Raw genomic sequence first — 17,500 nt, 5'->3', positions numbered from 1 at the left:
CGCAGCATGTTTGACGTATATTTCACAAAAATTCATACGCAAATACAATGTCACTATCAAAATGATTCCATCCCTAAACACCTTTAATAATCCCTTCCCGACTACGGTATACAGATGACGCCTGCCCCATTCCAGACTATGGCCATCGTGTACGTAACGCCTGCTAACTTCATTATTTCACAGAGCCAGCCACTATATCTTTCACACAATATACAGTTTAGGCATTGTTTTCACTATATATATAAATATACTCACAACATTAAGGCCTAGGAGAGGCAGGGTGGAGAAACCCCGCTACAGTGAACACAAGTCTTGCCCCTAGGCTTACCAACTGATAATGGGCACCATTACTTTTTGAGATATATATCTGTTCCATCGACAAAATCATGTCAAAATATGCTTAGAAATAATATATAATCACACTCAGTCCATAGGGGCTTCAGCTCGGGTGGGAGGAGGAGAATTAGTGGTGTTTAAAGGGATAGCACATGCGGTGCAACCCTACAGCCTGGCTACTTGTGAGCTACTGAGGCTTATCGCTATGGACAGGCTCTGAGGAGGCGCTACAGTATTGCCAAGTGTTTACCTTGGAAGAGAGACACGCCCACTAGAACACAACAAAATTTAGTGCAAATCAGCCAAAAACTTAATTTTTGGCAATTTTTTTTCTGGTTTTCCATGCAATTTGCATCAATGTGCATTGATGAGAAAAGACGCATGGAATGCAATTCACTTCAACGTGTCAGGGAGTGTTAAATAATAAATAATAAGGGACCGAGAACTGAACCCTGTGGTACACGACTATTTACTGATCTCCAATCCTACTTACTTCCATTTATTAATACTCTTTGCTTCCATCCCTTCAGCCAGGATTTTATCCATTTAAAGATCACCGTCTATACCTTGTGCTCGAACCTTTCTCACCAACTTTTCGTGTGGGACCCTATCAAAAGCTTTACTAAAGTCCAGATAAATAACATTGTAAGCTTTATCGTGATCTACTGTCTCATACACCTCTGAGAAGAATGACAAGTTTGTGAGGCAGGAACGTCCTTGTCTAAATCCGTGCTGACTTTCATTTATAAGATTAAATAATTCTAAGTGTTCCGTAATTTTATTTGCCGAAACTAACTCTAGCTTTTTTCATAATATTGATGATTGACTTATCGGACGATAATTCGACACAGCTAATTTATCAACCTTTTTAAAAATGGGCACTACGTTTCCAGTCCTCCACTCCTCTGGAACTTCTTGTGAAAATGAAGAATCATTAAATAACGTTAAAAGTGGCTGACATAACTCGTCTTTGGTTTCTTTTATAATTTTTGGCATATATATACATATATATATATATATATATATATATATATATATATATAAATATATATATATATATATATATATATATATATATATATATATATATATATATATATATATATATATATATATATATGATATAGCCTCATACATTTTTTTCCTTCACAGGTGCCCTTCATATATGTTATTCCATTTGGACTGATGGGTGCTCTTTCTGATATCATAGGAAATCCAAATTTCCCTTCCTTTGCTGCTTCCAAGTTGTTTACTTTCAAACATCCAATGACCTTTACACAACGGGCTGTCAATACCCTCTCAGATGTCATGCTTGGGATTGTATTTGAACATCATGTCTTGCGTAGGTATGTGATATCTTATTCTGTTTGATAATATTTTTTTTATTGTAATATTTTTTGTTCAATGTTGGATGTAATCTGATCAAAGAAGTCTTTAAATATTAAATACCTTAGTCTCATATATCTACGTATACAGTTTCAGTGCTCTGAAGCATACTGTTGCTCTGTTGCACTGGATGTATGAATGCAACCTGTAGTTTGACTTATTTTATGATATTTTAACTTATATGAGTTTTCTGTAGGAAAGCAATATGATGGTGTTAGCAAGTTGTTGATCATATGTGGACGTTGAGAGCTGATAATGTGTGTAATGCCATCACTGCAGTAAGGCCATTTTATTTTACTCTGCCTTAAAATAATTTAAATGTTATCTTGTGAGAAATCTCTTGCAGTATAAGGCTATAAACAACACTGTATTAAAGTCATGTCATTATGAGAAATGCCCCATAAGTTAAGAACTCTGTCAGGTGGTAGCAAAAATCAAACCAGTATTGCGTCATCAAAATGAAGGAATTAATACTTAGATGATACTATTTAAAGATAAAAAATTATTTGTATTGTACTGTGCAAATTCTGGCATTGCAGTATTGAGAATGAGTGTCGCCGTCGAGGTCTGTGCCCAGAAGATATGCCCAGTATTCATAACATTCGCTACAACTCCAGTATCGTACTCATTAACAGGTAGGGTGTAATGTAGTTCATTGGGACAAACTTCTTTCTTTCCGTCTGTCTGTACTATTTCCACCTTACATTGGCTTAAAACTTCCACCTCTCAAAATTTGAATATTGAGTATAATGTTATTCACGAAGAGGTGCTATGGAAAGGGTAAGAGATTTTCCCTCTAGTGTCACTGATGAACGTGAAATAGCTGAGAAAATTTAAAAACTATCGTCGTTAAGTAAAGTTGGATGAATAGTAATTCAAAATTAATTCAGGGTGGCCAGGACAAACACATATCCAAAGATTTCTGTCATCAGCGAAACGTGAAAATTAGCATTGAAGCATCCACTGTCATTGGACACCACTCCTTCCCGCAGCAACTTCGACAACACATACGATATGTTCTGTCTTTACAGTGTACAAACAGTTGACTTGCCACCACGACCATTTGTCCCAGCCGCTATACACATAGGGGGCATCCACTGTCAACCTCCACAGCCTCTCCCTAAGGTAAAAAAGGATTCATTGTACTTATGCTACGAACGAAGTTTTGTTTTCACCATGGAAAAAGAAAAACATTTTAGTATTTAAGTAAACTGTGAAGAACTTCACAGCATAAACACCCCTAAGAGTTGCTTAATATTAGACTTCTTACACATCATTTATCATTTTTATGTAACCCACAAATTGCAAGCAGATCTGTATCTAGGACTCTCATTCTTGACATTTAAAAATTATGCCATCTAATCATGTGAGGCCTATGAGACAAGATACAGTAATACTAATGCCATAGTCCTTTCTACATGTGCTGTAGCTATTTTTAGTATCGTCTCAAAGTTATGGCAGCAGTCAGTGCATTAATCCAGTCTGTTTTATTGTTGTCAGCTTGAAATTTATAGATGAATCTGAGTGATTAATATCTATGTACAGTACCAGCATTTTTTTTAAATCAGATTTTACCAAAAATTCTGTCAGTTCAAACTCACGTGTTCGTGATATTTTATATATATTTATGTTTAATGACTTTCTCACACACCATTGGGAAGAGGTTTAGCGACCTTTGTGCATTTTGTTTAGCAGGCTGCAGCTGTACTCTTTTATCCACCTCTTTAACTCATTTAATTCATGCATCAGTGCTGGTACCCTGTAAAGCAGTGACAATGAGAAATACATATAGACTTCTTGCTCTGGAATTGCTAGTGCTGTCTGTCTGTCTGTCTGTCTGTCTCTCTCTCTCTCTCTCTCTCTCTCTCTCTCTCTCTCTCTCTCTCTCTCTCTCTCTCTCTCTCTCTCTCTCTCTCTCTATGACAGCATGCCCTACCTTTGGGTCCCACTCTGGTTCCAACAACAGAAACACCCAAAGGCTAGGCTTCTGTAGTCAAGATTACTATTAAGAAGTGATATTTGCTAGTTAGGTCCTCGAGAAGCTTCTCGGCGTTTCGTGTACGGTAGTTCCGGTATCGGTACGAGTCAGAGTTACTAGTTTGCCTGCTGTTTGTGAGCGTAGTTATTTTGTAAGTAATGCTTTAATTTTTCTGCTCTTTTTCTTTATAATGTTTTATTTAAGTGATTGCTTGTTAAATTAAGCAATTTTATTTAAGTCAGTATGCTAAACAATTTGCAGTGTTATGTAATGTAAGAAAAGTCTGGCATGCTTTGATGTCTCCTAGTTGGTAACTGTTAGCTTTGGCCCCATCGAGCTTGTGCCAGAAGTATCTCGAGTAAAGTAAGGCTATATAAGGATGGGAAGGAGACTACAGGAAGTTTTAGTTGGTTTTCAGTTCAGTTTTGGTGACGGTCAGTCTGTTTTGGTTCAGTCTGAGTGTAGTGCAATATCAGTGAAGATTGTATATTTTTGGTACTTGTAAAAACAGTGACAAACAGTGACTTGTTACTGAAGTTTGCACATCATCGGTACTTGTGAAAAACTGTGTTGTCAAGCATTGAGTGTAATTGCAATTAGTAAAATGTGTATAGCTCCTTTGCTTGTGAACAGTGAAGTAAAGTTGGAAAGCATTAAGTGGAATCCTTTGGAAAATAAAGACAGTTTCGAACTTTAAGGATCCAGTGATTATTTTCGCCTCAGCTGATCCTGTGTACTGTACACCTAAAGGCTGACCATAGGAAGAACAACTTACTGGGCAACGTCCTTCCCATACTGAACTACTGCTGTTGGAGCCTGTGGCAGTGTGGGATAAGGACGTAACAATACATTACCCCTTTCAGAACAATGGCATATATTTGTCTACTGTATATTCTTGCTACTACCATACGACTTTATTAAGTTCAATGGAGACCCCATGAGTTAAAACAAAATTAATGCAGATTACTGACACCCTCTTTACTACCGGATATTTCTCAGAAACGAAGTAAAATTATCTTATAATTGCAAGAAAACAAGAAATACTGTAATGATAGGGTTAATGATGTATAAATAACCAATTGTTGAGAAGCAAGATTTGCTATTTAGGCAGTGCTGGAGTATTTCCGATGATTCTCGCAGTTCGGTTACATGTCAGAGTTGCCAGTTAACCTGCTGTTTCTAAGCGTAGTTATTTTGTAAGTTGTACATTTATTTTTGTGCTCTTTCGCCATAATGTTTTATCTATGTTATTCTTTGTTAAATTAGGTACCTTACTTTTATCTCAGTTTGTATGCTAAATAATTTAGTGTTATGCAGTGTTTTGAATGTCTCTGATTTGGTAATTGTAGGTGCTTTTGTAAAGTAGAAGCTTTGAGAGTAATGGAAGGCTATATAAGGATGGGGAAGGGGCTCGAGCAGTTTCAGTCAGTTTTCAGTTCACGTTGAATGTAGTTCACTGTCAGTTCAGTGCAGTGAAGATTGTATGGCTCTGGTACTTACGAAAACAGTGAAGTTGGCAAGTATTAAGTGTAGCTGCAGTTAGTGAATATTGTATAGCTCAAGTGCTTGTGAAAACAGTGAAGTGTAGTTGGCAAGCATTAAGTGTATTTGGAAAATAAAGCCAGTGTTTCTTTACCACGCCCGATTCGATCTTGTTCTTTTACACTGAAAGGCTGACCATTGGAAGGACAACTCACTGGGCAATGTGTCCCATACTGAACTACTGCTATTGAAGCCTGTAACAGTGAGGGATGGGGATGTAACAGTGGTGTCAGGAGTGTGGATCATTAGAAAAGTGCTGCAGTGAGTCAAACCTTCGACATGGAGGCAAAAGGTGTACAGACAAGAGGCCAAGCTAGGCAGGAGGAGGCATGTCTGGCAGCAGTCACGAAGCTTTTACAAGCTCAGAATGAAGGACAGAAAGAACTCAAAGAACAATTTCAGGCCCAAAGGGAAGAACAGAACGGACTCAAGAACGAAATCAAAGAACAGCTGCAAGCACAGGTTGAACACCTAGAGACACAAAATGAAAAACAGAAAGAACGATATGAACTGCTTCAAGAGGCATAACAGGAGTAAAAGAGGGAATTACAACTGAAGATGCAAGGGCAGCTAGATGATTTCAAGGGGGAAATGAAAGAAGACCAACAACAGTTGAAGGAGGAAGTACAGTATACAATGAGCTACGTCAGCAAAAGTATGAGGTAAGCAATAATCCGATGGACTGCAGACAGCATGAAGACAACCAGCTGTGGATTAGTGAAGGAACAGTGACGGAGTGGAGACAGCATAAAGTTAGCCAGCTTAAGCATGTTGTCGACCATGTGAAGATAATTAGTGAAAAAACTGAGGTTGTTGGGAAATATTGCACTGCTGAGCCTCAGGGTATTGTACAGTGAGCGTATAAAAAGAATGAACAGTGTATGGTTAATCTTGATTGATCCCAAGCATCTAAAGGTAGCATTACAGGGTTGAATAATCAGAATGCAGAAGTTTTAAGCCCTGAACCTAATCATGATGCTCCAGTTTTTAGGCCCCAAACCAATGAAAAGCATGGCTATAATTGGGGTCCAGTTAAAAATAGGCAAATGTCAGTAAAGAGGAACAGTTATCAGTCCATAATAGAAGTGCTGGAGCGCAAATATGGGACCATGTACCATACTGAGGTTTACAGGGGAAGATTCCAAATCAGTGTACAGGATCAAGGCATATCCCTCTAGTAGTTTGCTTATGAACTGTAGAGAATGGCACACAAGGCATACCCTGGAGCAGCACTTAACCTGTTGGCTATCCTTCTGAGGGAACTTTTCATCAATGCTTTCGATAGTGAAGAGTTGAAAGTGCAAGTGAAGCAGGCACAACCCTGAAGCATGCAAGAAGCACTAGCCAGGGCTCTAGAATTTGAGTATTATGTCAGGTCCAGTATGTCCACTTTCCAGGCAGGTCGTAGTGCGGGATTCAAGGGAAGAAAGGGGCAGGTATGAGAAGTAGTAAACTTTGCATGAAGTTGATGGTATTGTGAAAGGCCAGGACATAGGAAAGAGGACTGTTACAAGTGGAAGAGGGAGCAGAAGACCAGAGTAGGTTGCTGGTTCTGCAGGAAGCTGAGACACAAGAAGAAGGATGATTACAAATGGAAGAAGGAGGAAGAACAGAGCAGTGCAAGGAAACCTACAGTTGTAACAAAAGGATGTTGGACATGTAGCAAGGTGGACTTCTGTTCAGAGTGTCGAAAGAAGAAAAAGGAGGATAAGAAGGCTGCAGAAGACCAGAATGAAGTGGAAAACTAGTGAAGGCTGTTGTTAATCCACTGAGAACGATAGCCCTCATTTGGGACTTATCAGAGTCGAAAGCGATAGGCCTCAAATGAGCTCGATTTTCAAAGGCATACCAAAACCGTGCCACGAGGAGTAGGTGGCTGAATTTGTATGGGAAACGGGGAAGTGACAACTCTCGATACCACCCACACACTGCCTCACACTGCCCCATATACGCTCAGAATCTGCGCACATGGACACCATGGAGCATGCATGTAAATTTTCCTCATTTTCCTCCCGTGACGCTGCCAACACCACACCAGGCGCTAGGGGATCTGCACACACACACACACACACACACACACACACACACACATGAGAGAGAGAGAGAGAAGGAGAGAGGTAAAGGGAATCTGCACACACACACACACACACACACACACACACACATGAGAGAGAGAGAGAGAGAGAGAGAGAGAGAGAGAGAGAGAGAAAGAGAGAGAGATAAAGGGCATTTTTCTGAGAGAACGAGAGAGAGAGAGAGAGAGAGAGAGAAAGGGGATCTGCACACACACACACACACACACGAGAGAGAGAGAGAGAGAGAGAGAGAGAGGGCATTTTGCTGAGACAGAGCAAGAGAGAGAGTGAGAGAGTAAATATAGGAATGGCAGAATATGGGTCCCTTGCGAATGAGGAGATAAGGCGTGACAGCCGTCCCTCTTCTCTCTCTCATTGTCCATTCCCTCCGTCCTCTCTCCGAGACAGAGAGAGAGAGAGAGAGTAAAATACAGGAATGGCAAATCAGCGTCCCTTCATCCCTTGGAATGAATGAATGATGTCCCTCTTGTTTTTCATTCTCCATTCCCTCCATCCTCTCTCGGAGAGAGAGAGAGAGAGAGAGAGAGAGAGAGAGAGAGAGAGAGTTATGGGTAAATTGTATAATAATGTATGCTTCTGCTGGCGGTGCGTAAGGTAATTTATCATAGTTTAAAGAGAGAGAGAGAGGGGGAGAGAGAAACAGAGAGTGAGAGATGGAGAGAGGGTTCATGATACAGTTATCACGTGATTCTTGCCCAAGGCCATGGTAAATATAGGCTCTTTTTCCCGGATAATGCCCTTCCTTACCTCAATCACCACGGGTGGTGGGTTGCTCGCACCAGTGGCTGTTCATCTTCTGGCCATTGTATCTCACCACCATGTGACTTTATTTGGTCATACATATATAGTGCCGGATGCACGCGAACATTTCCAAGACGATGATATGTGCTTCATTCAATTCTGTAAGACTAGAAATTTCGGCCTAGTCGTCACTTCCCAGCAGGTACCTACTGAACGATTGTCACTCTCCATGGGTTAAGGGGCATCTGCCAGTCTTTCCCTAAGTAGCCCCACTAATAAGAAAATGCAAGAGAACTTCAATCAACAGAGTGTGAGTGGACAGAAGAATAGACAGAATGAAGTGTTTCCTGGTGACTGATTCAGCCTCAGAGCAGACTTTTGTAAGGCCTGATGTGTTACATCATCGGTATCTGCCTTAGTCATCAAAACAATTGTGTGGTGTAACTAGGCACTGCACAGAACTGAGGGGGACCCTCTGATGTCGAGACTGAAGTGACAGGACAAGAGGCCACACTTCCAGTCTATGTAGCTGAGATAGAGGATCCTTGCGTTCTGGGTCTGGACTATCTGATGTCCATGAGTTGTGAGATGGACTTCTGCTCCACAAAGCTGAGGGTTCGATGAAAGTCGATTCCTGTCATGGCAGTGATACGTACTAGTTCTGGTGGCGAGGTGAGGGTGCTCCGCACTACAATGACACCCCCAAAATCAAAACTATTGCTCCAGTGCAAGGTGAATGGCTCTTTCGATAGCTGTCTAAGGGTAGTGGAGCCTAATGTATGGTGCAAGACGAAGGCCAGAGTGATGATCGGGAGAACATTAGTGGAAACAGGTACAGATGAAATGCCAGTAGTGGTGACCAATTTCTCCCGTGAGCCACAGAATATCAGCGAGGGAGAAATCGGGGACTGTGCCAGGCGGTGGACCGTGAGTGGCATTGGAGGAAGGCCTGTAAAAGGAGTGTAGTAAAAGAAGATGGGTATGTGCCGGACCACTTACAAGACCTATTTGCAAGGAGTTGCCAATGCCTGGATGACTCACAAGTGTTGAAGTTGAGGCAGCTGCTGATGAAGTTTGCTAATGTCATTTCTACCGGAGACCTACACCTGCGGTGCACTGATCTCGTGGAGCAGTGTATAGACACCAGGGATCACCGCCCAATTAAACAGCCAGTATGAAAGATGGCACCAGCTCAACGGCAAGAAATGGAGAAGGTGATGGAGAATCTTCAAAGTCAGGGAGTGACAGAAAAGTCCAGGAGTCCCTGGGCATCAGCAGTGGTTCTGATAATGAAGAAAGATGGCTGAGTAAGGTGCTGTGTGGATTATTGAGCCCTGAATGTAATGACAGTGAAAGATGTGTACCCGTTGCCAAAGATTGATGACACGCTGGATACTCTGTCAGGTGCCAAGTGGTTCTCCACCCTAGACCTGAAGGCAGGATATCGTCAGGTCAAGGTTGCAGTGAAGGACAAGGGGAAAATAGCCTTTTCATATGAATGGGGTTTATGGCAGTTTAAAGCTATGTCATTTGGTTTTATACAATGTCCCAGCCACTTTTGAGCGTCTCATGGATCGTATACAGGAAAACCTGCATTGGCAGACAGCTCTCATCTATCAGGATGATGTCACTGTGTTTCGATGGACTTTCGACCGGGAATTGGAGAGGCTGTTGGAGGCGTGCAACAGGATCTTAGCAGCGCACCTCAAGCTGAACCCTAAGAAGTAATACTTGTTTCAGAAAGAAGTGAAGTGCCTGGGACACATTGTAGGTGAGGGTGATATCTGTACTCATCTAGAGAAGGTGGCAGCTGTGAAAAACTTCCTGGTTCCAACTTTCATGAAGGAGCTATGGAGTGTCTTGGGTTTGTGTACCTATTACTGGCATTTTGTCAAGGATTTTGCAATGATAGCTGCACCTCTGCACAAATTCTTGGGGAAGAGGCAGAAGTGTACTTGGACTGCAGTGACTCAGCACTTGATGAAATCAAGCAGTCACTGGCAAGCTCTTCAGTGTTGCCATACTCAGACCAGAGTCAGCCATTTATCTTGGACTGTGAGGCTAGTGACCATGGTATTTGTGGAGTCCTGTCACAGAAGAAGGAAGACAAGGAGTATGTGGTGGTACATTGCAGCAAAAAGCTCAGCACTGGATCGGAACTACTGTGTGAACCGAAAGGAGCTCTTGGCAGTTATGAAGAGCCTTGTTTTCTTCCAACCTTACTTGTATGGGTCCTACATCATCATCTTCACAGACCATGCGGCACTCAAGTGGCTGAAGGTGTTAAAGAATCTGGAAAGACAACTGGCACACTGGCTGGGGAAGTTAATCCTGCACAACTATGAGGTGCAGTACCGTCCTGGGAAGGTACATGGCAATGCTGACAGCCTGAGTCGTCGGCCTTGTGACCCAGAGTGCCGGCAGTGTAGTAAAAAAGAAGACTGTAGCCAGAAATGCAGCGGCACTTTGGTGACAGGGCCAGTGTCAGCTGAGGAACATCTGAAGACGATGCAGATGGAGGATGCAGATTTTCAATCAGTGCTAGAGTGGCTACAGCAGAGTACAGACAGGCATCTTGGGACGAGGTTTCTGAGTTTAACCAGTGTCTAAGAGTTACTGGCGTCAATGGGATCTACTTCTTTTGAACAACGGACTATTGGAGTGTCAGTGGGAGACACCTGATGACCTCAGCAACTATCGGCAACTTGTGGTTCCAAAGAAAATGAGGTCTGGGATTTCAGATAAGTCTCATAACCAGATCACTAGTGGACACCTGGAAGTGAGGAAAACTCTAAGCCAGCTGTGATAGTGGCACTACTGGACTGGCATGCGTCAGGATGTCGAAGAGTGGTGTTGGGCCTGTGATGTATGGTGTGCCAAGAAAGGACTCAAGAAACATGGATCATCTCCCGCTGTTCCATGTGGGTGCACCAATGGAAAGAGTCACGGTAGACATTGCTGGACCTCTGTCACTAACTGAAAGAGGTATTTATGTGTATACATGGACAACTTCACAAAGTGGCCATAAGCCTATGCCATCCACACAGTGACTGTTACTCAGATATTGGTTAACCAGTTTTTCCTTTGTTTTGGAATGCCACAAGAGCTACATTCAGACCAGGGTAGGAACTTTGAGTCTGCTGTGTTCTGTGGATGTTGCAAGATACTGGGGATCAAGAAGACCAGGACGACCACATTAAGGCTACAGTCAGATGGGGTGATGAAGAAATTCAACTGGTCCCTGAGACAAGAACTGGCCAAGTACTGCATAGAAGGACAAACAGAATGGGACCAGAAATTACCTGCATTGCTGATGAGATATTGGTCTGCATTACGTGAGTCTACCCGCTACACCCCTGCAAAACTTATGTTGGGCCACGAGTTACGCTTACCCGTTGACTTGTTAATGGGAAGACCACCTGGTGAAGAGCTGCCTACGGATACCTCCAGCTATGCGAAGCACCTTCAGGAAAGGCTGGATGAGGTATATCATCAAGTGCAAGGAGCCCTTAAGTTTTCAGGAGAAGTGATGAAGCACAAGTATGATGCCAAAGCAAGTGAAGTGAGCATCAAGGATGATGATGCAGTTTGGTTATACAATCCTCAGTGGAAGAAGGGACAGTCGTTGAAGCTGCAGAGCCTGTGGGATGAGCTTAACACTGTGTTGGACTGCCTATCAGATGTAACGTACTGGATTCGGGGAGGCACGAAATCTCGCCCAAATGTGGTACACATGAATCGTCAATGGCAGCACCATGGGCCAGGAGGGTACAGCTGATACATCTCCAAGAAATCATGCCCACCCCCAGCCGAGAATGTTGAGGAGGACCAAGAAGCTGAAGTACAGGAGGATGGTGACAGTTTCCTGAAGGAAGGAGTGAATCAGGAAGAGGACCAACACATTCCAGAAGGACTGGACTGTGTGGAGGAACAGGGACAGCATCAGAAGCGCCATAGGAGAAGCCCTAATAAGTTGAAGGATTATTTTGTGTATAATTAAATATTTAGTTTGGATTAAGAATTATGTTTTTATACATTGTGTAGTTTTGTTGAGAAGACAAAAGGATTAGGGAGAGGGTTGTGTTGAGAAGCGGGATTTGCTAGTTAGGCAGTGCTGGAGTATTCCCAATGATTCTCGTAGTTTGGTTACATGTAAGAGTTCCCAGTTAGCCTGCTGTTTGTGAGTGTAGTTTTTTTGTAAGTTGTACTTTAATTTTTGTGTTCGTTTTCTCTATAATGTTTTGTTTATGTGATTGTTTGTTAAATGATGTACTTTTATCTCAGTTTATATGCTAAATAATTTAGAGTGTTATGCAGTGTAAGAAAACTCTGGCATGTTTTGGATTTCTCTGGTTTGCTAATTGTTGGTCCTAGAGTAAACTAGAAAGTTCGAAAGTAATGCAAGGCTATATAAGGATGGGGAAGGGACTAGAGCAGTTTCAGTCTTTCAGTTCAGTTTTAGTGTGGTTCAGTGTCATTTCAGTGCACTGAAGATTGCACAGTTCCTCTACTTGTGAAAACAGTGAAGAGAAGTTGACAAGCATTAAGTGTAATCGCAAGTAGTGAAGATTGTATGGCTCCGGTACTTGTGAAAACAGTGAAATATAGTTGGCAAGTATGAAGTGTAATTATTTGGAAATAAAGGCAATGAACTTAATCCTTTTGTGTGCGGAGAAGTTAATAAGTTTTCTGAGATATGACGAGCCGGCTTTTCTCCTCTCCCCTCCAACCACTGCGCGCTCCAAAAATGTGTATTCTCAGCATATTTTCACCACCAAACATATTTATTTTGCCACAAAACCCTCATATTCTTATTCGTCGATCTTTGTTCTACACGATAAGCAAAAAACAATAAAAAACAATATACGTACGTTAGGGCCCTTGGAATAAACATTCGGGATCATGGATTTCACTTCCCAACATCATAAGTCGAATGTTTACTGATCAATCTCTACATGTTTTGCAATCAATCGAAAGAGAATTGTATTAGCTTTCGAATGGGGGAAGTCCTAGTTTGATACGAGGTATGGTCTTCGAGTAATATGCGAAAAAGTAAAACACATTTCCGACAGACAACAACTTGTTTTATTCGGGGAGCTTTAGCAAAGAACTTTTCTTGGCACTGTTATGTTGTTATATCATCATCCTATACAGAATTTCATTTGCTTTCATTTGAGTCAAGAACGATGATCCTAGGCCTCATAGTTTTCGAGAAAAGTGCAAAAAAACTATGGTATATTTTCCCGCGCGCTGACCTGCCATCAGGCACGATCACTTACATTATTTTCCCGTAGCACACTAACACTTTTATGCTTGCTAGCTATACTTTCTTTGCTTTTATACCAACAACCATTTTATATAATTACTTCTGTTAGGTTTTTAGTCCTCTCAGAAACCACACATGAACACTAAGCCTGTTGCTAGCATCTGAAACTGAAGCTGCACTTATTTCCTTGTCATTTGTGTTGAGGTAAATAACAATATATATGTATATGTAAATATACTGACATATATAGAGGTAAATAGATAAAAAAAGAATATCAAGTACTTCTCCAGTGGCGATGATGTACCAGATCGGTTGGGAGGTGAGGAGTTTTGTACTGTGTGTGTGTGTGTGTGTGTGTGTGTGTGTGTGTGTGTGTGTGTGTGTGTGTGTGTGTGTGTGTGTGTGTGTTTGTGCTCCACTAGTGAAGGTATCGCTCAGTATAGTACCGGTCGAAACAATCACTCATCCAAAGTGGCACATCACATACAGGACACATGTTCCTTGTGTCCTTCCTCATCCCCAACTTGATGCACAAGGTACACCTGAGGCTCTTCTTGTCGGAGGTCCTGGTCAGGTGGTGGCCCAGAGTGCGATCCAACCTCACGTCGTTGTCACTCACCCGGCGACGCTTGCTTGGATACCCTCATGCTCTGTGGTCCTGTTGTGCAGGAGCTGCAGGCCCAGGCACGGGTTCTCCCGACGAACCAGCAACTGGAGGTCGTGGCGGTGCTGGCACCCCTGATGGGCCTCCTGCAGGTGGTGCTAGTGGTGATGGTGGCACCTGTGATGGCCTTGCTGCAGGTGGTGCTGGTGTAGGGTGTCCTACAGGCTGTGCTGGAGCTGGTGGTGGCTGGGCCCATTCTGGCACTGGTGGTCATGCCTGCTGGGTGCCAGGTGTTGCTGGTGCTGGCCGCCGGGTAGGTAGGTCTGGGGCGTGGTGGAGCCTGTATCCAGATGCGGGCCAGTCCTCTTCATGGAAATGCAGAATATCGTAGATGATCTGCTCCACATATTCAAGCAGAGTTACTTGCGCGCCTCTGTAGTTCTTGTACAAGGCAAACGCGTTGAACAGTGCCATTTGGACGAAGTAGAATGTGATCTTCTTTATCCACTTGATAGTTCACCGTTGGATGGGGTAGTACTGGACCATCTGAATGAAATGATCCACCCCACCCATGTACTTGTACTCCTTCACAATGACAGGCTTGTGAAAGACCTTCTCCATGTATGTTGTCCACCCGTCATTACCCCGCACCTTTCCTTGAACCCTCTCCGGAATGGTGTTCAGAGTGAGGAAGGTGGACACCATGTTCACAATGCATTTGTCCCCCCACAGCAGGACTAGCACATTGTCCTTGTGCCTGTATGCCATGCCCCCCTTGGGCAGGCTCTTAGCCCTGGTGATGGCCTGCAGCTGGTGTGGCGCTCCTCTAGGCAGCCGTAGGGTCCCATACACGTAAAATCCTGCAGTGAAGAGTTGTTCACACAGTGCTACAAAATTGTAATAGTTGTCCATGAATAACTTATAACCCTGGTCTTTCAACGGCTCCACGAGGCCCAACACGGTGTTCTCAAGGGTATGCTGCACCCCCATGTAGACGTCGAAGTTCCAAATGTAGCCCAAGGATGACTCAGCCAGCATGTACAACTTGATGGCATAATTGATGGGCTTCTGGGGGTTGTACACGCATGAGGACAGCTGGACCTTCCACCCCAGAGAGCCCTCATCCAGGCTGAGCTGCTCCTCGGGTAGGTATGCTGACTGGAACCGCTGAAGCAGGTATTCCATGACCATGCAAACGTGAATGAGCCAATCTTGGTTGTACCAGGGAATGGCGAGCGAGTTGAAGGCATGGAAGTGCTTCAGGATGGCGGTGAAGCACCTTCCACTCATCGCCCACCGGAACCTTGGGTAGTCGTGCAGCTCGGAGCTCTTCCAGTAGTGCCTGATGGTCAGCATGTGCATAACCCCCATGAAAAGGTATAACCCCAGGGACTTGGCCATCTCTTCATTGCAGGAGAACCAGGCATCCAGTTGAGTCCCCAGGAATGTGGCGTACAGGTTGGTTTCCACAGTGAGGTATGACAAGAATTCCCGTGTGAAAAAGAGATGGAATAACTGCAGGGGTTTTGTTGGAATAAACACCTTGATCCCTGGGGACCCAGTGAATGGCCTGTGGTTTGGTGGGAATAGGCCACTGCTGCAACCAGGATCCTCTTCAGTGGCGGTGGCAGTGGTGGCAGTGGGTCGGCCTGCCCTCCGACCCCTAGGCTGTCCCCCATGTCCAGGCAGCGGACCACGGCGCCCTCGTCTGGGAGGGGACACCTCGAACAAGGACGAGGATGAGACAGAGGGCTCTGGGGACACCAGTCTCCTCAGCCTGGCTGGCGAGGATGTCACCGTAGCATCCTGCATGGCAGCAGCGGGTGGAGGGGCCATCACAATGAACGATGGCCCGGCTTCCGGTGACATTGACTTGCCAAGGGGAGAAGAGGGGCCTGAAGATTGGGAGACTACAAATAGAGCGGTGGGACCGGCAGGTCCTAGAGGTGAGGAGGGTTCTCCGGTGAAGCTAGCTGATGATTGTGGTGTGGTCTCCTGCAGTGGAAGGCAGTAGGGCAGCTCCACTTGCTGACAGAATGGTGGCAGCTCAACCTCCTCCACCCCAGAACTGTCGCTCTGTGTTGCTCTCTGACTCTACCTTATCAAGGATCTTATGGCAGTCGTGTGGTGCCAAACTGCATTTCATCTATGCAAGACTGCTGTCACTGCATGCCAACTGGAGAATAAATTGCTGTCCAAGAGATTCTGGACCCTGTGGTAGTCCAATGCTGTGGTAGGGATGTGAGCTGAAATAAAGGAGTCAAGATATTTTATTCACAGCCAGCCAAGAACTTGGCCCAACACTGGCACAATGCAAGGGTTTATGATATACGTGTATGTCCTTGAAAACCATCGTCTCCTACACCTGACTTACCGCACAGGTAGGAGTCACTAGCACGTGGTTACCTCTTTCATTTTCTTTGCACATTACATATAACTAAATCTATCATTTTTATGAGATACACAGTACGTTTCACAACTAATAAGTAAAGGGACGTGTTCCGTAGGCTGTTACCTGTGCGCTAAGGTGTAGCTGACGGTGTTTCCCTTACGAGAACATACTGCAGTAGGTCAGTCTTTCACTGTCTTTAGACATAAAACATAACCCAATCTGTCACTTTGTATGAGTCAATATATTTTATTCACAGACAACCAAGAACTTGGCTCAACACTGGCACAACACAAGGGTTCATGATATACAAGTATGTCCTTGAAAAACATCATCTCCTACACCTGACTTAGTGCACAGGAAGGGGCCACAAGCAAGTGGTTACCTCTTTCATTTTCTTTGCACATTACACATAACCAAATCTATCATTTATATGAGATACACAGTATATTTCACCACTACTATGTACATGGACATGTTCCACATGCCGTTACCTGTGCGCTAAGGTGTAGCAGATGGTGTTTCCCTTATGAGAACATGCTGCAGTGGTTCAGTTTTTCACTGTCTTTTCACATAACACATAGCCAAATATATCAATACATGGGATACACAGTAAATTTCACAAAAAAAAAAAAAAAAAGTAAATGCACATGTTCCTGACCTCATGTTGCATCTCGTTGCTTTTGTGCTAGCTCAGGTGTACGACACGCACTTTTCATTATGAGCACATGGGTCATTTTTTCAGTCTTTTCACATAAAACATAGCCAAATATATCAGTACATGGGATACAGAGTATATTTCACCAAAAAAGAAATGTAAATGCAAATGTTCCTAACCTCGCATTGCATTTTGCTACCTTTGTGCTAGCTCAGGTGTATGACACGCACTCTTCATTACGAGCATGTGGGTCAGTTTGTCACGTTATTTCCATATACATAGCCTAATCTATCAGTATATAAGATACTCAGTATATTTCACCAATAAAATGTAAATGCACGTCTTCAGTAGGTCAATTATGTGGCCCATACCTGGGCGGTAAAGTATAGCAGACGATGATTTCTAGACGATACCGTGGTTCACTTTCACTTTCTTTTCACATAAACAAATAATAAAAGATATCACTGTATGAGATACACAGTATATCACACCATCTACAATTAC

General features: G+C 43.3%; 1 protein-coding gene across 1 annotated transcript in view; it reads left to right on the top strand.

Annotated features, from left to right (window-relative positions):
* The window catches only part of LOC145401600 (UDP-glycosyltransferase UGT5-like), a 77,986-nt gene that overhangs the window by 18,309 nt on the left and 42,177 nt on the right, over positions 1–17,500 (top strand). Inside the window, exons 3-5 of the mRNA XM_080273794.1 lie at positions 1,489–1,682; positions 2,262–2,357; positions 2,754–2,847. Of these exons, the coding sequence (XP_080129920.1) occupies positions 1,489–1,682; positions 2,262–2,357; positions 2,754–2,847 (384 nt within the window). The remainder of the gene's footprint in view (positions 1–1,488; positions 1,683–2,261; positions 2,358–2,753; positions 2,848–17,500) is intronic.

Source organism: Coenobita brevimanus, chromosome 56 (assembly GCF_032717465.1).
Source record: "Coenobita brevimanus isolate Jiangsu-jjx chromosome 56, ASM3271746v2, whole genome shotgun sequence".
In the NCBI taxonomy this organism is placed as follows: Eukaryota; Metazoa; Arthropoda; class Malacostraca; order Decapoda; family Coenobitidae; genus Coenobita; species Coenobita brevimanus.
The sequence above is the reverse complement of the archived record's forward strand: the minus strand, read 5'-3'. Positions and strand labels throughout refer to the sequence as shown.